Source organism: Dromiciops gliroides, chromosome 4, assembly GCF_019393635.1.
Source record: "Dromiciops gliroides isolate mDroGli1 chromosome 4, mDroGli1.pri, whole genome shotgun sequence".
NCBI lineage: Eukaryota > Metazoa > Chordata > Mammalia > Microbiotheria > Microbiotheriidae > Dromiciops > Dromiciops gliroides.
In genome coordinates this window covers 425,910,907-425,935,015 of record NC_057864.1, presented here as the reverse complement: position 1 = coordinate 425,935,015, position 24,109 = coordinate 425,910,907, and the positions used below count along the sequence as shown (strand labels likewise).

Below are 24,109 nucleotides of genomic sequence, written 5' to 3'. Positions count from 1 at the left end.
TAGCCACCACACAGCCACCACCTTAGTTCAGGCTCACATTACCTCTCAAGTTTATGCAATGGCCTTAACTGTTCTCTATCTCTTCTCTCCAATCCAGTTTCTCCTCCACAATGCTGCTAAAATGATTTTCCTTAAGTACAGATATGATCATGTTACCCTCCTATCATCTCTACAATAATTGAGTAAAGCTCTTCATAACTTGGCCCCAACCTATCTTTCCAACCTCACTGTGCATTACTTCCCTTCCAACACTCTATGATCCCATCAAATTGGCCTTGGGTTCTTCACACTCTCATCCATCCTCCTTTCTCTGTCCTCAGGACTTGTCCTGCAGTCGCTCCTCACATCCACCTCGAAAAATCCATCTCTTCCTACAAGACACAGTTTGTATACCACTTTCTATATGAAGTGTTTCCTGATGCCTCCAACCTTGTAGTTAAAATACTATGTATTTTTTCCTATTTATTTCCTTTATGTCTATTCTGTATGTGTAAGGGTGTCACATGAACCTTACTATAGTTCTAAGCTGAAAGCTTAAACTATTAGCTTAAAATTATTAAACTAGTGGTTGTGTTTTCCATTAGAGTGTAAGCCCCTTGAGGGACAAGCTCAGTTTTTTCCCCCCATTATATTTTTATCCCTAGCACTTAGCCCTGGCAAATGATAGATGCTTAACAAATGGTTGCTGGTTAAATTGAATTGAGACCACTTTCATTTTTATATAGTAATGTTTATATGACACTAAGGTTACCATATTGATCACATATCCATTTTTTTTTAGCATAAGTACCCAGGAACATCAACATGAAATAGGCCACTTTGGGGGGTCCTTTGCTTTATAATCAGGAATCCACTCCTTTACCAATACACTGGCATCTCCACTCACTCATAAGTAGGCCTGATCACTCAGTCCACAACCATGACCCTTCTGCACCATCTGATACTGCTGACTAATCCCTCTCCTCCTGGAGATTCTCTTTGTTTTTTCTAAATCTGGTTTGCTGGGTCATCATACCACCTATTGCTGATCTGCTGGGAAGGAGGAAGGAAGGATTTATGTAGCACCTATTTTGTGCCAAGCACTGTGCTAAGGTGCTTTTTACAAATATTATTTCATTTGATCCTGACAATAACCCCAAGTGGTAGTTCATGTTATTATCTCCATTTTAAAGCTAGAGAAACTAAGGCAAACAAAGGTTGAGTGACCTGTTCAGGGTCATATAGCTAGTCAGCGTCTAAGACTAGATTTGAATTCACATCTTCCTGACTCCAGGCCCAGCATTCTATGCATTGGGCCACCAACTGTGCCATATCCTGATGACTTACTGACTAGATGCATTTCCAGATGGAGATGAAAGGGGCCACATTCAGAGAGGCTAAGTGCCACTGTGTCCCTGTTGCATATTGTTGCTGGGGCTGGCAAAGTAAACCTTCTACATTAAATGTTCAGTGACTTGCAAATGCCTCATTTCATCCTAACAATGAACTTGAACTAAGAGGGTGCTGTCATTAAAGCCATTCTTCCAACATTCACTTCTCCTAATTATAGGTGTACCCCAAGGCTTTGTCATGAGTTCTCTTCTCTATATATATTCTCTCTTGGTTACCTCTTTAGCTCCCATGGGCCGTTACCATCTCTTTGTACATGACTCACAGATCTCTCTATTCAGTCCCAGTTTCTCAAGCTCCAAAGTCATATCTTCAATGGCCTATTAGACATATTAAACTGGGTCTCCCAGAGTCCATCTCAAACTCAGCTAAGTTTAATACAAAACTCATTTTCTCTTCCTCCCCTAATGCATCCTTCTACCAAATTTTCCCAATTTTTGTCAAGGGACTACCATTCTTCTGGTCTAGCAGGTATATAACTGAGGCATTATCCTTAAGCTCTCACTCTTCCTTACCCCACATAGCTATTCAGTTGTCAAATGTTGCCATTTCTACCTTTACAACATCTCTTACATCTAACTCCTTCTTTCTACTCAGTCACTACTTTAGATCAGTCCCTCATCACCTCTTCCCTAGACAATTTCAACACTCTAATTGGTCTCCCTGACTCAGGTCTCTCCCCACTCCAATATGGAGAAGGGGAATGGGAATAAGCATTTATATAGTGCATATTACTTGCCAGAGACCGTGCTAAGTACTTTACAAGTATTATCTCATTTGATCCTCACAACAACCCTGTTATTATCCTCTGGCACATATTCTGTGAAAGAAAAGAATGCTGCATAATAATATTTCTCTTGGGGCACCTAGAGAACTGGAGTCAGAAAGACTCATCTTTATGAGTTCAAATCCAGCCTCAGCCACTTAATAGCTATGTGACCCTGTGCAAGTCAATTCCCCCATTTGCCTCAGTTCTTCATCTATAAAATGAGTTGGAGGAAGAAACAGCAAACCACTCCAGTATCTTTGTCAAGAAAGTCCCAAATGGGGTCATGAAGAGTCAGACACAACTGAAAAATGACTGAATTTTAGAAGGGTAGTATATTTCCCCCAAGCCTAGAACTTTCTTCTTCCTCATCTCTTCCTCCTGGCTTCCCTGGATTTCTTCAAGTCACAGCTAAAGTCCTACCTTCTTCAAGAAGCCTTTCCCAGCCACTCCCTATTCTTAGTGCCTTTCCTCTGAGACTGCTCCCAATTTATCCTGAATGTATCATCTTTGCACATAGTTGTTCATGTGTTGTCTTTCCCATTGGGACTGTGAACTCCTTTAAAGCAGGTATTGGGGTTTGGGGTCTTTTGGTTTTTTTGCATTTCTTCAAATTCCCTGTGATTAGTACAGTGACTGGCATATAAGAGGTAGTTCATAAATGCTTGTTGATTAACCTAAAGCCATAATAACCTCTCACTTCTCTAAATTCCTAGAACCATCATACCACAGAATCCAAATTTATTAAGAACCAGCTAAATCCAAGGTTACTAAATTCTAGGAGTTAAGGGAAATGATGAATGCATAGTACTTACTATTTTCTTTTCTTTTTTTTGGTGCCAAAACCCGGGAACAAAAGTATTTACTATTAAGGAGCTTAAAAAAGAACTTGAGGGAGCCGCTAGGTAGAGCACTGGATAAAGCACCAGCCCTGGATTCAGGAGGACCTGAGTTAAAATGTTGCCTCAGACACTTGGCACTCACTAGTTGTGTGACCCTGGGCAAGTCACTTAACCCTCTCTGCCCTGCCAAAAAAAAAAGACTAGGAAGATATAAAATGTACACAAATAAGACACATTTGAATGAAGTGCACAAGAGAGGCATGAAGGACACAAGTTCTCAAGAAGGAGCATTAACTCCTTTTTTTTTTTTTTTGGTGAGGCAATTGGGGTTAAGTGACCTGCCTAGGGTCACACAGCTAGGAAGTGTTAAGTGTCTGAGGCCAAATTTGAACTCAGATCCTTCTGAATCCAGGGCCGGTGCTCTATCCACTGTGCCACCTAGCTGCCCCAGCCTTCTGTCTTGAAGATGTTTATGTCTACTGGGTCTTCTTGGTTCCCTTGGTAACATGTGAGCTTCCTAAGTAGTTTGATCTGTAACATGACTTACATAATTCTGATTATGAATATATGAAAACCTTACAGATTTGGCTTATAGACAAATGATCCATGGGGGGAAGTGGGCTGGTCCTTCTCCCATGAATCAAAAAGAGGAATTGAGAAAATTGTGGGAATTGGGTGAATCACAATGACTCTATCTTGTGACTCAATTCTGGAACTAGCTCAGTTACCTTTCTATTCAATTATGGGTCTTGTCCAATTTCTGTTGTGTGATAAAACTTTATTCGATTATGAGAATTATAAGAAAACTTTATTGCATTGTTTGAACTGGGAAAATAGATTACCTCTACCTGTCATTTAAAGATTCTTTTTTTTTTTTTTGTGGGGCAATGAGGGTTAAGTGACTTTTTCCAGGGTCACACAGCTAGTAAGTGTCAAGTGTCTGAAGCTGGATTTGAACTCAGGTCCTCTTAATCCAGGGTCAGTGCTTTATCCACTGAGCCACCTAGCTGCCCCCATTTAAAGATTCTTAACTAAGGACCTACATTATGCTGACTAGGAACCCAGTCAGATCCAAAGACTGATGCAAAGAGTTCCTCACCATTATATATCTCAAGCAACTAAAATATCTTATCTGAAAACTGGTACCATACTGGTCAATCATTTATTGTTTCCTTGCTCCTTTGATTGAATACAGAGACACTTATAGGAAGTGGGACACCTCTTTTTCTGATTGTAGGGAACAATATCTGTTCACTCTTCCCTTCCCAACTTGGAAAGTCCTTCAACTTTTCTTCAATTACAAATCAGATTACCTAATTTTGTACCAGGTTAATTGTTTTCTTTTAATTAATTGGTCTTATTTAATTGTCTTTAATACATAAAAATCTGTCTTACTCTGTATTCAGAGTCTTTGGACTAACTGGGGAGTCCACTGACCCATTTATTATGTACATTTTGTGAATAAATAGTATAGCTCAAATTATTTCCTCAGTTATTATTAATTATCCACCACATATGCATATTTGTAACAGGTTTTGTTTTTTGTGACTTTCCAATAGGTGAGGGAGGGGGAAGTGGGGGAAATTAGGAACTGAAAATAAAGATGAATTTAAAAAATATTTTTAAAAGAAAGAAATAATGTTATGAATGGTAATGCAACATAGGAAATACCTGAGGTTGTTTACTTTGCCATTCAAATCAGACTTCAATAAATCATGACAGAAAAATAGAGCAGACTTATTTAAAATATTATAAACTAGAAATGGCTTGATTGTTTTGATTTTGTCTTTTAAAACTACTAATGTTTTATAAAGTACATTTATAACTTCTGTAAAAGGAATGACTCCACAATTAATTATGGAGAACTCCAGGAACAAAACCAGAAATATAGATAGACAGGACTTTCAAAATATAAACTCAGCATATAGGAAAACTATGCAAAAGGGGTTTTAGGGTGTTTAAAATTTATAGGTAATTAACTGAATAGAATGGGATTATTTGTTGTTTAAATTAAGCACTGAGGTGTATAATCTGTCATCCTTAACTCCTTCCCCTCTCTCTCTCAGCTCCCTATATCTAGTCAGTTACCAATTCTTGTCTAATATACCTCCAAGACATCTCTCCTATTGGTTCCCTTCTCTCCATTCATATAAGTCATCATGCTCATTCAGGTTCTCATGACCTCTTGCCAGACTACTATAATAACCTCCTAATCGATCTCCCTATTTCTAATAATTTATTCTGGTTATTCTATACTCCACAAAGCTACAAAATAATCTTCCTCAAAGCAGGAGTATGGCTGTGTCACTTCCTTATTGAAAAAACCTTCAGTAGCTCTATCCTTATTGCTTACACAGGATAAAATTCACATTTCTTGGCCTAGGATTTAAGGCCATCCACAACTAGCTCCCTACCTACTTCTGCAAACACTCAGAAAGTCAAAAAGTTCACTTTTAGGGAATTATATTGGGTATACAATATCTAAGAGAGTCATGTCCCTTTGTCAGACAGTTAATCCACATACATTTATTAAAACACTATGTGCCAGGTACTGTGTGCTAAGTACTATATTTGTATTTGTATAAGTACTGGGGGTATAATGAAAGGAAAAAGAAATCCTTTTGCCATCACATATTAGAAGAGACAACATGTAAATAACAAGGTATATACAAAACATATAAAGAATATATGAAGGGTAATCTCAGCAGGGAAGGAACTAGTAGCTAGGGAGCCCAGGACAATTGTCCTGCAGAAGGTGGATTTTGAACTGAATCTTTAAGGAAGCTAGGGAAATGAAGAGGTAGAAGTAAGGAAAAAAAGAGCATTCTAAACATGGGAGAAATCCTATGATAAGACATGGTGATGAGAGATGGAGTGTCCTCTTTAAAGGAACAGTCATTAGAACAGTATAACTATAGTATTCCATTGTATTCATATACCACAACTTGTCCAGCCATTCCCCAATTGATGGGCACCCCCTCAACTTCCAATTCCTTGCTACCACGTAAAGAGCAGCTATAAATATTTTTGTACATGTGGGTCCCTTTCCCCCTTCCATGATTTCTTTGGGCAAAAGACCTAAAAGTGGGATTGCTGGGTCAAAGGGTATGCACAGCTTTATCGCCCTTTGGGCATAATTCCAAATTGCTCTCCAGAATGGTTGGATCAGCTCACAGCTCCACCAACAATGCATTAGTGTTCCAATTTTCCCACAGCCTCTCCAACATTTATTATCTTCCTTTTTTGTCATTTTAGCCAATCTGATAGGTGTCAGGTGGTACCTCAGAGTTGTTTTAATTTGCATCTCTCTAATCATTAGAGATTTAGAGCATTTTTTCATATGGGAATAGATAGCTTTGGTTTCTTCATCAGAAAACTGCCTGTTCATATCCTTTGACCATTTCTCAATTGGGGAATGGCTAAACAAGTTGTGGTATATGAACGTAATGGAATACTATTGTGCTGTAAGAAATGATGAGCAGGAAGAGTTCAGAGAAACCTGGAGGGTCTTACGTGAGCTGATGATGAGTGAGATGAGCAGAACCAGGAGAACATTGTACACAGTATCATCAACATTGAGTGTTGACCTACTGTGATGGACTATATTCTTCTCACCAATGCAATGGTACAGAAGAGTTCCAGGGAACTCATGATAGAAGAGGATCTCCAAATCCAAGAAAAAAAAAGAAAGAAAGAACTGTGGAGTATAGAAGCTGATTGAACCATATTATTTCTTTTGTTTTGGGTGCTGTTGTTTTTTTTTTTCTATTTTGAGGTTTTGCATCACTGCTCTGATTCTTTCTCTTGTAACAGGATTAATGCAGAAATAGGATTAATGTTATTATGTGTATATATATTTGTGTGTATATATATCTATATCTATATGTATAGAGATATATAGATATAACCTATATCAGATTACCTGCTGTCTAGGGGAGGGGGGAGGGAGGGGAGGGAGGGAGAAAAATCTGAAATTGTAAAGCATGTATAAACAAAAGTTGAGAACTATCTTTACATGTAACGGAAAAAATAAAATATCTCATAAAAAAAAAAAGAACAGTATAACTAAAGAGTAAATGGAGGGGAATTATGTGTAAGAAAACTAGAAAGGTAGGAAGAGCCAGGCTATGTTGTTTTTTTATTTTTGTTTTTTGTGTTTTGTGAGGCAATTGGGGTTAAGTGACTTGCCCAGGGTCACACAGCTAGTACATGTATAAAGTGTCTAAGGTCGGATTTGAACTCAGGTCCTCCTGAATCCAGGGCCAGTGCTCTTTCCACTGTGCCACCTAGCTGCCCCGAGGCAGGTTATGTTTAGGTTTAAATGCTCAAGAAAGGACTTCAAATTTCATACATGAAATAAGAGGGTGCCACTGGAATTTAATGAGTGTGGAAGATGGCATGATCAAAAGTACACTTCAGGAAAATCACCTGGGCAGTTGAGTGGTAGATGAAGTGGAGTAGAGAGAAATTTGAGGCAGAGAGACTAATTAAAGACTATTACAACAGCCAGGCAAAAAGTTATAAGGGCTTGAACTAGGATAGAGGCTGAGTCTTAATGTACTTAAGTTTAAAAAAGAATTTTGTGTCACTGAAAGAATTATTCATTATTTTCTACCAATGAATATAAATATTATATAGCAATGAAATTAAGCCAATATCCAGACTCCCTTATTGAATTAGCAAGTAAAAAAAAAATTGTTGGGCCCAAAATGCCAAAGGAGAAAGTGATCATATTAACCTGACCCTTTCTCTATTAGCATGTGCACGTATGTGTGTGTATGTGTATAGAAGTAGTTTAGAAGTGAGGTGGGGTTTTTTTAACAGAAGTAGACAGAATGTTTCAGGGGAGGGAGTTATCACTGTTCAATCATACTACAAAAACCAAATTTGTAAAAACGTTCTGCCACTTGGTCTCCTCTTATCTCCTCTCTCTTTATCTACTCCAAAACATCACTTTGATGAAGAGTTTTTGGTTTTTTCCCTCTTACAGCCTGACTATGGACAGAAATCAGAGGAAGCAGATGCCATGTGTTTATATGAGTCCTTCATCAGAACCACAAACTATTAAGTTGATGTGTTTCCATCCATCTTTATGCCACACCTTCTCCCCTCTGACCAGACTCTCCCACTCCATTCCTGATTGGGAAGAGCTCTCTAGAACAGATCTGTCCAGAGCAACAGGACTGCTACGCTCTGGACATCTTCATGCCATGCCATTCCCACTCACCTCCCCATTTTCCACCACAAGCCCTGGAACAGAAACAAATCAACAGTGCCATTCTAGAAAAGGACATGTGATTCAAATGTTCTGTGACTTCATCTACAACCATGTGACTACTAAAGCTAAAACTTCCCTCCCTGGTCAACACTGTCTCATATGTGTTGTCTTCCCCCATTAGAATGTGAACTCCTCAAAGGCAGAGGCTTGCTTTGTTTTGTTTTCATCCCCAGTGCTTATCACAGTGTCTGAACTTTATTATTTCAATGAAATACTCAGAACAATCTTATAAATCGTATGGGGCAAGAATTAAAAATCCCATTTTATAGACAAGTAAGGCTCAGGTTAAATGACTTGTCCAAGGTCATGTAGCCAGTGTCAGAACTGAAATTAAAATTACAGAGTTTCCAAGTAGGTTACAATAACCATAGCCCCCTGGCTGTTAGACAAACAAGACCCTCCTTCTCTCAGTTCCTGATGTCTCTGACTGTCCCCCATGCCTGGAATGTTCTCCTTCCCCATCTCTGCCTATGGACATCACTGGCATCCTGTAAGTCCCAGCTAAAATCCCATCATCTAAAGGAAGCCTTTCCCAACCCCTTTTAATTCTAGTGGCTTCCCGCTATGAATCTATTTGCCCTGTATAGAGCTTATTTGTATTTTTTTTAACTCATTGGTTGTCTCCCTCATTAGATTGTGAGCTCCTTGAGGTCAGGATCTGTCATTTGCATCTTTTTATATTCTCATTGTTTAGCACAGTTCATGGCATATAGAAGGACCTTGACTAGTGTTTATTGATTGGTTCATTGCTTGACCTTAGCAGCAATCTAATTCATATCTTAAAAACATATTCCCCCAACAACACAGCCAATAATTATCTCCCTGCCTTTGCTGGAAGACCTCCAATGGGTGTTAGAGAGGGTAGAAGGGGGACACATCACCCCCTGAAGCACCTCATTACGGGGCTGTAATAGTTACTAAATTGTTGTTTACATCTAGCCTAAACTGGTCTCTTTGAACTTTCCACTCAATGTTCTTAATTCTGTTCTCTGAAGTAAAAAAGAACAAAACTGAACCCTTCTGATGTGTGACATCTCTTCAAAAACTTGAAGACAGTAATCATTTTCCCTTGGCACATTCTATTCCCCACACTAAACATTCCCAATTTCTTCAACAAATCATCCTATAGGTTGAACCTGGGGCCCTTCAACAGCCAATTTTTGATTTTGTTCAAAATTCAATATTCTTTTCATTCCCTGAAGCTGTTGTTGTGTAGAGTTGTGTGTTTCTGTAACAGTATTAACAGTTTGCATCTATACAGTATCTTCAAGTTTGAAAATTCTTTCCACACTATACCCCACTTAGTTAGCTGGTCCAGGTAGTTTTTTGGATTTGTTTGTTCTACTGAGCTGTAACTTTATTGGCATAAGTAGTTACCAGTAAGGAAAATGCCTTTGTTCTACCCTGAAGCAGAAAAGCAGGTGCTCAGCAACTGAACTCTGGGAGAATTACCAGGGGACAATGAGCCCTTTAAAAGACTTGCCCCAGGATTCCACTGCCAAGCAAGAATCACAGGTGGGAATTAAAATCTTCTGGCATCTAACATCTTCTCTTATCCATACAACACCTATGTCTAAGTATTATTATTCCTAATTGCAGATTAAGAAACTGAGGATCAGAGAAGTTAAATGCCTTGTCTGGAGTCAAACAATTAGTAAGTATCAGTGGCAGGATTCAAACCCAGGTCTCTAGCTTTCAATTCCATTCTATCTACCACACTCTAGGATTTTTATAAGGGCAAGATTATAAAGACTGAAAACATGCTTGCTTGCTTATTTATTTATTCATTCATTCATTTATTTTCAAGGCAATGAGGGTTAAGTGAGTTGCCCAGGGTCACACAGCTAGTTAAATGTCAAGTGTCTGAGGCTGGATTTGAACTCAGGTCCTCCTGAATCCAGGGACACTGCTTTATCCACTGCGCCATCTAGCGGCCCTCCAGAAAACATGCTTTAAGAATACCAGGCCATATCTGCATTACCATAATCACACTATGTGGGAAACTCTAGTTACATTGTAATAGAATTTTAAAGTAGAAGAGCCCTTAGAGATCTAGTCCAATCCCATTTATAGATAAAGGAACTGAGGCCCAGAGAGGCCAAGTGCTTTGCCCAAAATCACCCAGGTAACAGTAGTGGAGGTAACATCCAAACTCAAGCCCTTTGCAAATCCAATGCTCTTTCAACTATATCACACTGAAACAAATCACTAAACAATACAGTATAACCAATTCAACAAGCCTATTACACGTACAAGGAATACAAAACAAGACAATCTCTGCCCTCAAAGAGCTTGGGGGGAGAGGGGAAAGAGAAAAGATGTCACAGAAGAGAGAAAGCAAAGACAATATACGGATGTAGAGGAAGTAAGTATAAAGTTTATACAAAGTATTACAAAGTAATTTCAACACAGTGAGAGAGTGCCAGAAACTGAGGAGGTCAGAAAAGCCTCCAGGAAGAAGTGGCACTTGAGCTGTGCTTTGATAGAAGCTAAAGATGGAGACAGAGTGCACTCCAGTCATAAGGAACCAAGTAAAAGTGCTGGGATGCAACACGGGCAGTCAGTCCAGGAAGAGCAAGCAGACCAGTTTGACCGGAATGGAGTGTTGGAAGGGGAACAGTATGAACTGAGAGTGGAAACATAGATGGGGGTCAGATTGTGGAGGGCTTTAAATGTCAAGCTGATAATTTTGTATTTTATCCTAAAGACAATGTGGAGCTATTGCAAATTTCTGAGGTTTTTTTTTAGTGATACTGATTTGAAGTTAAAATGGGGGGATGGATTAGAGAGGGAAGAGACTAGAAGCAGGGAGCCCAATGAGGAGCATATTGCAATAGTCCACATGAAGAGTGATGAGGATAGGACTTGGGGTAGAGATTATAGAAGAGAATGGATGTGAGAAGTGAGGAAGCAGGATCAGTAAGACTTGCCAAATGATTGGATATGGGTGTTGAGGGAGAAATAAAAGTCAAGGATGACTCCAAGCTTTTGAACTTGGGTGACTGGAAAAACACAGCAGTAAGGGCATCAGCAGAAATAGGGAAGTTCTAAGCAGATGGTGTAGTGGATAGAGACCTGGGCCTGGAGAACCCTCTTCCTGAGTTCAAATCCAACTTCAGACACTTAGCTAACTATGTTAGACCTTGGGCTAGTCACTTCACCCTGTTTGCCTCAGTTCCTCATTTGTAAAATGAGCTGGAGAAGAAAATGGCAAACCACTCCAGTATCTCTGCCAAGAAAACCCTAAATGGGGCCGTGATGAGGACAAGATTGAACAACAAGCTCCAGTCAGGCATTTCCTTAATTCCTCAATTCAGATTTGTGCACTAATATAATTATGAAAGCTACATTGAAGAGCTTCTGCAATACAGCCAACATGTATGTACACGATTTTGAAAGTTGTCTGACCCAGAATATGTTATGACATACTAAAAAGAAAAAATCTTAGTGCATTTGTAATGAATGATGACTACAGCATGATGATTTTTAATACGTCATGACAAAGTACAAGCAAAGAGGTGCTTTTAGAAAATATAGTATACATTTTTTTTAAAGGGGCAGCTAGGTGGTGCAGTGGATAAAGCATGGGTCCCGGATTCAGGAGGACCTGAGTTCAAATCCGGCCTCAGACACTTGACACTAGCTGTGTGACCCTGGGCAAGTCATTTAACCCTCATTGGCCCCCCCCCCAAGAAAAAGAAAAAATATATATAATATGTTAAAATTTTGACCTTTCGAAATAAAAAAAAAAGTTAAACAATTTCTATTACTGAAAGAGGTCTATATCCAAGTAAAATTTTTTTCCTGAAGAACTTTCATAAAAGCTGGCACCAATAATTTCCCAATCTCAAGAGAGACCAATGACAGCTTCAATAACAGCGGCCAGGAGATATTTAATAAAGAAAAAATGAAGCACAAAGATCAATTGCCAAAAGGATACCTAGCTTGTTTTAGCAAGTGACAACCCAATAGGACCTTAAATCATTCAACCCCTTTTTCCTGAAGGAGAAAGACCATGTGTACTGGTATCCTCCTCCTCTAAAAACACAACTTCTTCTTATAAAGGTCCAAAACTTCCCTCACAAAATCACAGCCTCAGCTGAGTGAGACAGTTAAACATGCAAACTTGATCCTGAAGACTTTGAAGGGGGAAAAAAATCACAACTAATCCCTCAGCACCAAGGAGAGAAATCATGTCACAAAAAACCTTCCCCTGCTAGGCTAAACAAAACATAGGCAAAGAGGAAGAGAAAAAGACCCAGACACATACTTCTCAGACATCCTTTTTAAGCTCCCTTCACCACTTCCATTCTAAAAGCAGCCAGAGGAGGTAACCTCAATAGTATTCGTCACCAAGCTCTAAACTCGTGGGGTCAAGTCTAAGGAAGAGTCATTCCTCTTCCTTCCCACCCGCCCACACACTTGCCACCACCACCCTCGGAGAACTGGCAAGTACGGGTGGGAAAGAAAGGTCCCTTCCAATCCCAGCAAGGAGAGTGGGCAGAGCTATGGGCGGAAGGGACGACACTCTCCAGTCGTCTTGGAGAGGAGGGGGCCGCCACTGCTGAGTGACAGGGGCCCCTCTCCCCACTCGCAGTGGCCTTCATCTTGGGAGTTTGCCGTGGGGATGGGAAAGCAGGCAGGGATAGGAGTAGTAAGAGCAGCAGCAGCAGCTGGGGAAGAAGAGCGACGTGGCACAGTGGGCGCTCGCCCCGCCCCGCCCGCCCAGCCCGGTCCAGCCCGGCCCCGCCGAGGCCGGTTACCAGTTGCTCCAGATGCCGTAGAGCAGCTCCACGAAGGCGAAGGAGAGGTTCAGGCACAGGAACAGGAACAGGTTCCGGGAGGTCTTGTCCGAGAGGATGGACCTGGAAGAGGCACAGACACGTAGGGCAGAGCCCGGCTCAGGGGGAGCTGGCGCTGGAAGCGGGACTCGCGGAGGGCCCCACTGCAGTCCGGGGAGACCCGGCCGATCCCGGGGAGGATGGAGAGCCGGGCCCCCTCTCTCCTCCCGCGGCTGCCCCCTTCCCCCCGCCCCTCACCTGAACCAGCCCGAGATCTTGCGGACCAGGTTGAACTTGGGGGGTTTGTATTCATCGTCCTTAATGGAGAGGGGCAGCATCTTCGCCCCGGCCGGCGGGCCCGCTCCCCGCTCCCCTCCTCCCCAGCTGAGGCAGCGGCGGAAGCTGCAGCGACCACTCAGCCCAGACCAGCCGGGACCCGTCCGCGATCCCCTCTCTCTCTCTCTCTCTCTCTCTCTCTCTCACACACACACACACACACACACACACACACACTCACACACTCACATACACACACTCTCACATACACACACAACACACACACACACACACACACCGGGACACTGCGACTTCCGGCCCGGCAGGTCGCGAGTCTGCGCCCTGGGACGGAAAAGAGACGGGGAGCCGGAGCTGCCCGGGTCCAGCACCGTAGTGGGCGGGGCTTTCGGCTGGCTTAGGGGCGGGGCCTGACTGAGGCCGAACTAGAGCAGAGCTGGCGCTGAGTGGAGGGAGGCTTGGAGGGCTCAGCTCTAGCCAGGAGAATAGAGCAGTTATGTAGAAGCAAAGGGACGCGGCTCTGGCACTGAGACTGCGGTGGAGACACATTCTGATGCATTCTAACCGTATCCGGGAAGAAGAAGATTAAATAATAAATATGATGATGATAAATAACATTCATCTAGCTCTCTAAGATTTGGCAAAGCGCTTTACAAATATTATTATATCATTTTATCCTCCCCCAAACCTTGGAAAGTAGATGCTATCATTTTTCCTTTTTCGGACGAGGAAACAGAGGCTGGCAGAGGATAAGTGACTTTGTTCAGGGCGAGACAGCTGGAGTGTGCTGGAACTCAGGACTTCCTGACTCTCCGGCCAGCGCGCTAGCCACTCACCGTGACACCTAAAGCCCCAATGTAGGCAATACAAAATTGCAAACTATCTTGGAGTAGAGGTGGTGGAGGGTGCGTCACTAATTGGTTAAGGTTGGCTTCGTTAAATGAAGTATGAGTTGCGCCTCCCCCCCCCCCCCCAGCCTCCAGCCCCATACACAAACACTTACAGAGTTCACTGAAATTGGCAGGATTTAGAATTAGGATTTAGAATGCTGCTGAGGGAGCCGATAGCTAGCCTTTAGATAGCTCTTTAAGGTTTGCGAAGCTTTTCATGTGTATTTTCATTTGACCTTTTAGGAGATCATCTTGTCCAACTCCTGCGTTTTACAGATGAGAAAATAATAAGAGCTAATATTTATCTAGTCGCTTTTAAAGCCCTTTACACGTTATCTTATTTGAAATGGGAGGTCCAGAATACATCACCCGCAAGATCATAGATTTGGAACTGGAAGGTATCTTGAAGGCGATCAACTCCAAATTTTCATCAATCAACAAGCAAAAGGGAAATAATCCCTACTCTCAAGATGCTTACATTCTAACCGAGGAAACCCGATGCACATACATTTTATAATAAGGAAACTGAGGCTGAGAGGTTAAGTGGCATGTGCCAAGATCCCACAGGTAACAACAATAATAATTTCATTTTTATAACGCTTCAAGGTCTATAAAGTGTCAGGCATGGGTCTTGTACCGCATATTTCTTTTTTACTCTACTAGACCATGCTTACCCTCCTCCTCTCCTAGGAATGTTTGTTAAAGTCCTTATCCCTGGTCCCCTTCAAGTCATCTTCCATGGATGATATACTATGCATTCTCGACAAGTGACTTCACCCAATTGTCCATCATTTCCACTCTGAGATTTGCTCCTCAGAGATAACAGCCAGCTTTCTTTATCATTAGATTGATAAATTTCTGGAGACTCCTGTCCTTCATTTTCTTGCTCCATTCTCCCCCCCCCCCTTTCTCTTTTATCTATTTAAATTTTCTAGGCATCCAGACTGTCTTGCATTGGCTCTCTCATGTTGCAAAATACTTACAATATTATGTGTCACAGTTTTATTCGGTGACTCGTATTTTTTTTAAGTCACCATCTCAATGTATATCACACTCCCACCAGGTGCACTGAGATAATTTAATATTTTTGGTTCAGTTTACGGAATGGGTTATTTTAACGTTTAGAATTTGGCCAACAGCAAATTGTCCTTCCTTTCCTCCCCGCCTCCCCCGCCACAATTGAAATTAGGGACTAATTTCAGAGTAATGTCTACTCTGAGAAGAGGACTTCCACATTCTTCCTCTTCACACTTAGTCACTTGTTTCCCAAACACAGCCATGCCTTTATTTACCCAGGCTGTCCCTCTTTTCCAGAATGCATCCTTTCAGGGCTATCTTGAAAGATCAAGTGCCATCTCCTAAGGGAAAACTTTCCAGATCCTTCATAGTTACTAATGCTATCTCCTCAAACTATCTTGTAATTAAACTAGAAATCACTGACTTCCCCATAGAGTGTGTGGTCTTTTAGGGCAGGAGAACTTGGGAGGGGTTTTGTTTAGTTTTTGTTTTTGTCTTTGTATCTCCTCAATACCTGCAAGGATGCTTTGTAAGTAGTGGACGCTTAAGAAATGCTTGTTGAGAGAATGGACCAATATTTAGGCATATATATATGCATGCATGCTTCCAGGTCATTTTTTTGTATTTGTTGAATGAAGCTCAGGCTCTTAAAGAGGATGGCAGCATTGAGAGATAACAATCACCATCTGCACAATTCTACCATCAGCGCTTCATTAAGAAGAGTTAGGGAAGGGCAGCTAGGTGGCACAGTGGATAGAGCACCGGCCATGGAGTCAGGAATACCTGAGTTCAAATCCGGCCTCAGACACTTAACACTTACTAGCTGTGTGACCCTGGGCAAGTCACTTAACCCCAATTTCCTCACTAAAAAAAAAAAACTAAAAAAAAAAAAAGAAGAAGAGTTAGGGAGATTTTTTTTAAGGGAAGTATCTTGCGGATTTCTGCATGTGGGGGTAATCATCATCATCTGTCTGTAAAATCAGATGTGAACGTGGATTACAAAAAGCAAAGTAAATCGCCTGGAGATCGTTACAGTAACCCGATTCTGTGTGCTCCATTGTCGCCTTCCGTTCGAATTGAAACATTCTAGAGAGTATTTAATACAGCTCAGAAATGGTCATTGTGGCTTCATCACAGGAAAAAAATATATAGCTAGGACATTGGGTAAACCCCGTGAATGCTTAAAAGTTGTTTCTTTGGGCAAGAATCAACTGGACAGACGCTTAACGGAAGGATAAGCTTTGGGGGGCGCGTTGAAAACTACAAAACAGAGCTTCTTGGGTACTTCTGGCTCCCCTAACAGGAAGTGGCTCTCGGAGGAAAGGGAAGAGATCGCCACTCTGTTACTGTTTCCTTTAGGAATATCTCACGTTGCGGGGCGGCGCTTCCCCCCGCTACCCCCCTCCCACTCCATATCAATCCAGCCTAGAAGACATTATTTCTGCGCGCTGTTTAATCTTGCCAAAATGAGAAAATTTGATCTGGGCAGCAGCAGGAGCCTCATTCCCTTTTCTGATACCCGTGCTCCATCAGGAAAATAAAAGCAGCTAGCCCACACTGCAATCCTCTGCACTCTGTAGGTAAGAAGGCAACACAATACCGTCCCTTCTAAATGTCCTGTAATGAGCATGTATATTTCTCTCTTGTTTAGGAAATTCATAAGGGGGGAGGGGGGTGAAGAAGAGTAGCATGTTCTTGATTTAAAGGGGAAAAAATAATTACTCGTAGTTGGTGTTAAGGAATTTAAATGCTTCTATTGAAAAGGTAACTGCATTGAAGTGAAAATGAGGATCCTGGAAAAAGTACTGAAAATAGTACTTTCCTCCACCTTCTTTTACTTTAATTTTTTTTTATTTAAAAGGGTAAAAATGTTTTAAATAGCAGAATTTGGATATAAATTGTTGAGGAAGACTAGCAAAATGACAGGAGACTCTATTCTACTCTGCTGCATTGCTCAAGAAAAATAGTCCTGAGTGGAAACTACATTGTACAAATGATAGACAAATATTCTAAATAAGCTGGTCTCTAAACCGGTTTCATGGCAATTTGTTGGGAGCTCACGTTGTAAAATGTGTAGAAGATACAAAATTGAAATAACTATTTTTTCTCTTTTCTTCATAATCTTACCAAGGTCAGGTGCATTTCAGTTTCTTGTTTGTCCAATCAGACTTTGAGTGTAAAATTCTCCATATTCTAGCTATATTGCCCAGAACACACTAGCCCTGACTGAGGCTATAGGCAAAAGGAGAAACCTGCATTCCAGATTTGAAACAAGCTGGAGGAACCAAAGCTTAATTTCTGTCATATCGTTTTTTCACGATTCTTCCTGGATCCCAAAGCAATGCTAAGTTTGCATCTTTCCATCTGGGACAGAATGCAGAGAAAGACTTCTGTGATGGGAAAATGTTTCTTTATACATCATTACTTTTAAAAATTTAACTAACAGTTGTTATATGTGTGCATGCATATTTATTTAAAGGAAACAAAAGCATTCTCTGGTCAAAATGAGATTTTGTTTACAAGTCATTTTCAACCTAGGTACCAATATACTAATGAAATTTTTCTTGGTACCCCCCCTTTCCTTATTTCCTCTTCAGTGATCCTTATCTTTGGAAGATATTGTGTGTATTCATGTTTTACATTCAAAAGACTCATTAGCTTTATTGATATTGACATCACAGATATAAAACGTGAGTCATCAAGCATATCGTTCGAATTCTTGACTGCTTATGTGGGTCAGAATATTTAACTGTTTTATATACTCTCGAATTTTTAAGAAATGTATCTAATAAATTACAGAAACAGTAATGATTTCTTTAACAGGTAACATTCAGATCAATAAACATTTATTAAGCACCTACTATGTGCCATACATTGTGTTAAAAGCTAGATTTCTATATATAGATTTCTGTTAGGAAATTTTAAGGCATAGGTCGGCCAAACTCCTTTTGATTAATTGCACTAGACTAAGCATGTAGACTTGGGTGGGGGGACTTGAGGGAGGGGACAGAATAGCTGCACAGACCCACCTGGGCAAGGCTAAGAGCACTTCTGGCAAAGGCAGCCACAGTGCCATTGCCTTCTTGAAAATAAAAAAAAGATGTTTGCCAGCAGGAAACGTGAACATTATTACCTACCATCAGATGATACTCAGCATTAACATTTATCTGCAAGCCTGCTTTAGATTCTGCTGTTTTAAAATCCTGCTGTTTTTATATCTGCTTCATTTTGGTAGACTAATAATCCTTTGATGGGTAACAAGATGCCGATTAAGCTACTACATAGCTGTTAGCTAAAACAGTATCTATGCACACTACATCCATTAATCCAGCATTTATTGAATACTTACTATGTGTTGTATCTACTGTGCTGGGATTCATTGAAGAATTAACCCAAAGCATAGTAATTTGCAGTTTAATTAAGGCATAGCTTTATTACTTATGGCTATAAGGGAGATAACTTTTCAGTACAGGAAGGAATACTGTGGAACAAGCTTCTCATCCAGCTCTGTAGCCTTAATTTTATAAGCTTTGAAAGGAAAAAAAAAATCAAAGGTCTTAGCCAGCTAAGATTAATGGAAGTATCTGAAGTTGGGAGATTAATGAAAGTATGCAAAGTAGATAAAATAGGGTAGCTATACAAAGTAGAATCAACAAATCTTAACAGCCGGAGAGAAAGGTGGGGAACAGATTGTTGGGATGTTTTGAGAAAGAGATAAAATGTTAACAGATTAATAACGGCAAGTCGTATAAACATTTCTATTGTTCTGAATAAAACACAGTTTCCCATGGTGAAGAAATTCTTCCTACACTTTAATTTCTTCAAGTTAACAATATCTGGTCTGTCCATAGTCCTTTGCCATAATGTTAAGCCCTCTAGAAACACAACAACAAAACAATAAGTGTGGGATGCTTTAGGTCTAGAGTCCTGATTCCCCAGGTCTGAGGGAAATACACAGATTTGATAAGTCCCTCTTGAAGGTTAGTGGACACAGGTATTTAAATGCATACGCAGATAAAATTGCTGGCATGTTTTGGCTTTATGTCACACAGAGGTCATACATATTTGAAGAGACCTTAGAGGTAATCTAGTTCAATCCCCTCATTTTACCCATAAGAAAACTCAGGTTCAGAGGGGTTAATTGACTTGCCCAACATCACACATCTAATTAGTGAAAAACCTAACATTTAAACCCAGGTCCTCTGACTCAAAATCTAGCCCCATGTGTCAATATTTCAAAGGGTTATACTCAGGAAATAAATTCTTTACTTTTCTGCATTTCCCAAAAGAAATGGTTTTTTAAAAATATTTTTTGATAATAAAAATAGCCAGCATTTACATAGAGCTTTAAAGTATAAAAAGCATTTCACATGTATTATCTCCTTTGATCCTCACAACAACCCTGGGAGGTAGATGCTATTATTATCTCCATTTTACAATTGAGGAAACTCAGGCTGAGAGAGATTAAGTGACTTGCCACATGGTAACACAACTAGCGTATGTCAGAAACAGGATTTGAATTCAGGTCTTCCTGACTCCAAGTCTTTTGTTCTGTACTTGGCCACCTAGCTGAGGTTTGGTGTGACATTTGACTGTGGAGAAGTTATTACCTCTGAGCCTCTATCCACTTCTACATCTGAAAACTGGGCATCATAATACTAACACTGCCTGTCTTGTATGGTGAAGCTCCACTATAAATGTATTATTATTTTTATCATTATGAGATCACTTCATTGCTATGTAAATTTAAGTCTTGGTAACAAAATAGAAAATTCTAATGCACAACCAATTCCTAAAAATAAATACTTAGCCTATGGGAAAGCAACACTGTTTTTCATTTTTCTTGCTGGCTGAACTAAAGACCAACAAAAGTGTTTTCATTCCCTTAAGAGTGCCAAGACAAGCTGTTACTCTCCATCATAAGAAGATAGGAGGGAGAAGTCAAAAATACTTGCCATGATGAGGTAAGTCTGAGGACTTCTATTTGAGATGTTATTTTTGTTGAGTTCTTCTATACAAAATTATTTTTTATTCCTTGGAAATAAAACTTCTGTTCAGAAACAAGGGCTTGGACTGAATGCTCTTTAAGGCCCTTTCCTGGTCTGATTCCATGAAACACTATCATTCTCTTTGTAGAATAAGACAAAATAAATGAAGACGTAAATATAAAATGATGCCTCAAATAATTAATTTTAAACTAAGCATTAAGATCGTGAGAAAGACACAGCCAATGGTAGTAGACCAGACACAAGCTAAGGAGCCTCGAGTTGTAACTCTGGCTTTTTACTGCTTGTGTGACTCTGGGGAAATCACTTATTCACACTGGGCCACCACTCCCCTATCTGTGAATTAGGATTAGGCTCTTATTACCTCCCTCTTGAACAAGCATCTCTTAATTATTCCTTCCACCTCAAATATTCTGCCTCCTCAACCTACCAACACCTTTTCCAATGAATTTTACACACTGCTGAAAGAGTAATCTTCCTTGAACACCTCTGAACCTGGTATCCACAGACATCCAAAACAGTGCCTTGCTGAATAAATATTGAAAACTTCTCAGTAAATATTCATTAAATAAATGAATGAATGTCATTCCCCTGCTCAGATATCTTCAGCACCACTCCCTGCTCTCTCTCCCATTGTCTATACAAAAAGCCTACTCTCAGCCTGGCATTAAAAGGCTTTGCATGCCCAGGTCCTAATCTTCTATTCCAGCTTTGTTTCACGCTTTTCTCCTTCATATACCATATTATGCATCGAGGACTGTAACTATCACTTTTGGCGCCCCCGGGGAAACAGTACCAAATGTGTCCTCAGATCATTAAAGCATAGGGAGTAGGTTGAGGGGAGAGAGAGAGAGAGAGAGAGAGAGAGAGAGAGAGAGAGAGAGAGAGAGAGAGACCATCTCTAGATCAGGGCCATAATATTGGCCTTGATAGAGTAAGACCCTGGTATACCATAAAGGTATTACTGAGAAGGAATATAACATATTTGTACCAGTTCATCTGATCTAAGTATTCATTGGATCATAGATCTAAAGAAGCTGGAAGAGACCTCAGAGGTCATCTACTTCATCCCTCTCCTTTTGCAGAGAAGAAACTGAAGGCCAGAGAAGTTAAGTGACTTGCTTTAGAGCTGATGGGCAGCAGTAACTAAGTTGGATTTCCTACGGAGGCCCATTGACTCCAAATCTAGTGTTCATTCCATGAAGCGAGGGTGTTTTTTACCATGTTCTAGAGCAGGGTCACTAAACTTTGTTTTTGTTATCACATTTTCATTTCAGTAAAAAGTTTCTTCACATGCCACTCAATATGAGTATGTTATTTGTAAATTTTTATAATGGACTACTATACTAATTATTGTATACTTTAAAAAACTTATAAAAAGGTGAGTTAAGATGAAATACTAATTGATTCTAGAATCAGTAGAGAGCCACTAGAGTTTATTGAATAGGGGAATGACATCATTAGACATAAGCTTTAGGGAAATCTCTTTGACAGCTGTGTGAAGGATAGATTGTGTGACTGTTACTCTTTTTCCTGAGGATCTGGGACTTAGGGTCCAGAAATATCTCTACTGGAATCTGAAGAAAGGTGGTAGATATTATGGTGGTGGTGGTGGTGCTTTGGCCCATTGGAGGGAGACTCAGGGAATCAGAGACAGTTTCATGGAGGATATAGTAGGTGACATACACCAGACAGGTGCATGCTATCTCTCTGTCTGTCTGCCTGTCTATCTACTAACCTGTCTTTTTGTCTGTCTCTCAGTTACTCTCTACGTATATATCTGCACGTCACTAGAATGATTTGAAATGGGTATTATAGTTAGTATTATATCTATTTTACTGATAAAGCAGCTGATTAAAGAAGTTAAGCAATTTGCCCAAGGTCACGTTGTTGTTGTTATTTAGTCATTTCAGTCATGCCGAACTCTTTTTAAAGAAATTTGGGGTTTTCTTGGCAAAGATACTGGAATGGTTTGCCATTTCCTTCAGCTCATTTTACAGATGAGGTAGCTGAGGCAAACAGGGTTAAGTGACTTGCCCAGAATCACACAGCTAGTTAGTGTCTGACACCAGATTTGAATTTATGAAGATGAATCTTCCTCACTCCATCCACTGTATCACCCATTTACATACATGTAATATTATTGGTATTATTAGTGTTGCTTTCACATATGGGAAGCTCAAGACTGTGACCATTTCACTCCACTACTAAATAAGCTCCAGTGATTCCCTGTTTCTTAGAGTCCATTGTGAACTCCTCTATTTGGCATTTTAAACCCCTCTTAATCTGACTCCAACCTACCTTTCCATCTTTCTTATTTATTAAAAATTTCCCAATTACATATAAAACATTTTAACAATCATTTTTAAAATTTTGAGTTCCAATTTTTCCCCTACTGCCCATCCTTCTCCCCTCCTTGAGGATGCAAGCAATTTGATATTTATGCATATGAAGTCATATAAAACATATTTCCATAATAGCCGTTACAAAAGAAAACACAAACAAAATAAGGCAATAAAAGAGAGCAGAAAAGTATGCATTAATCTGCATTCAGAGTTCATCAGTTATCTCTCTGAAGGTAAATGGCATTTTTCATCATAGGTCCTTTGGAATTGTCTTGAGTCGTTGTCTTGATCAGAACACCTAAATCTCTTTCACAGTTAAATCTAAATCATTTATCTATTTTGACATTATTTTGGTATACAGTATGAGATGTTGGTTCATGCCTAGTTTCTCCTAAACTGCTTTCCAGTTTTCCTAGCAATTTTTGTCAGATGATGATTTTATATCCCCAAAGCCTGGATCTTTGGGTTTAACAAACACTAGATTGCTAAGGTCATTTACTACTGTGTATTGTGTACCTAATCCACTCCACTGATCCAATACTCCATTTCTTAGCTAGTATCAGATTGTTTTGATAATTACTGCCTTGAAATATAGTTTAAAATCTGCTAGACTTCTTTCCTTCATATTTTTCATTGATTTCCTTGATATTCTTGACCTTTTGTTCTTCCAGATAAATTTTATTGTTTTTTCTAGCTCAATAAAATAATTATTTGGTAGTTTGACTGGTATGGCACTGGATAAGTAAATTAACTTGGTAGAATTGTCATATTTATTATATTGACTTGGCCTACCCAGAAGCAAATTAATATTTCTCCAATTATTTAGATGTCTTTATTTGTTTGAAAAGTGTTTTGTAATTGTATAATCCCTGGGTTTGTTTTGGCAGGTAGACTTTCAAGTATTTTATATTGTCTGTCATTATTTTAAGTGGAATTTCTCTTTCTGTTTTGTCCTGCTGGGTTTTGTTGGTAGCAGAAATGCTGATGATTTATGTGGGTTTATTTTATGTCCTGCAACTTTGTTCAAGTTGTTGATTGTTTCATTTATTTTTTTTAGTTGAATCTCTAGGGTTCTCTAAATATGCCATCATATCACCTTTTCCTCCTATTGCCCTATTGGGTAAGATAGATTTCTATTACCAATTGAGGATAGATAGATAGATTAGATAGATAAATAGATAGATAGAGATAGATAGATAGATAGATAGATAGATAGATAGATAGATAGATAGATAGATAGATAGATAGATAGATAGATAGATGGATAGATGGATGGATGGATGGATGGATGGATGGATGGTAGGTAGGTAGGTAGATAGATAGATATGGGTCAGGTTCAGGCATTGCCTGCCTCCCCTCCTACTTGTCCTTCTACTATAAAAGCTCTTCCTTGCATGTCTTTTTTTATGTGAGATAATTTTCTTCATTCTTTCTCTCCCTTACCCCTTCTTCCAGGGCATCTCTCTCAGCTATTTGAGGTTTGTTTGTTTTGTTTTGCTTT

The 24,109-nt window shown here is 39.8% G+C and overlaps 2 protein-coding genes across 2 annotated transcripts in view; one reads left to right on the top strand and one right to left on the bottom strand.

The window, feature by feature from the left end:
- The window catches only part of SLC30A7 (solute carrier family 30 member 7), a 73,515-nt gene extending 59,815 nt beyond the window's left edge, over positions 1 to 13,700 (bottom strand). The window contains exons 1-2 of the mRNA XM_044001551.1: positions 13,315 to 13,700; positions 13,039 to 13,140 (exon numbers count right to left, since the gene is read on the bottom strand). Coding sequence (XP_043857486.1) covers positions 13,039 to 13,140; positions 13,315 to 13,394 — 182 coding nt within the window. The 5' untranslated portion in view covers positions 13,395 to 13,700. The remainder of the gene's footprint in view (positions 1 to 13,038; positions 13,141 to 13,314) is intronic.
- Positions 13,701 to 16,259: 2,559 nt separating this feature from the next.
- Positions 16,260 to 24,109, top strand: part of EXTL2 (exostosin like glycosyltransferase 2) — a 33,380-nt gene continuing 25,530 nt past the window's right edge. Inside the window, exons 1-2 of the mRNA XM_044001554.1 lie at positions 16,260 to 16,837; positions 20,148 to 20,221. Coding sequence (XP_043857489.1) covers positions 20,214 to 20,221 — 8 coding nt within the window. The 5' untranslated portion in view covers positions 16,260 to 16,837; positions 20,148 to 20,213. The remainder of the gene's footprint in view (positions 16,838 to 20,147; positions 20,222 to 24,109) is intronic.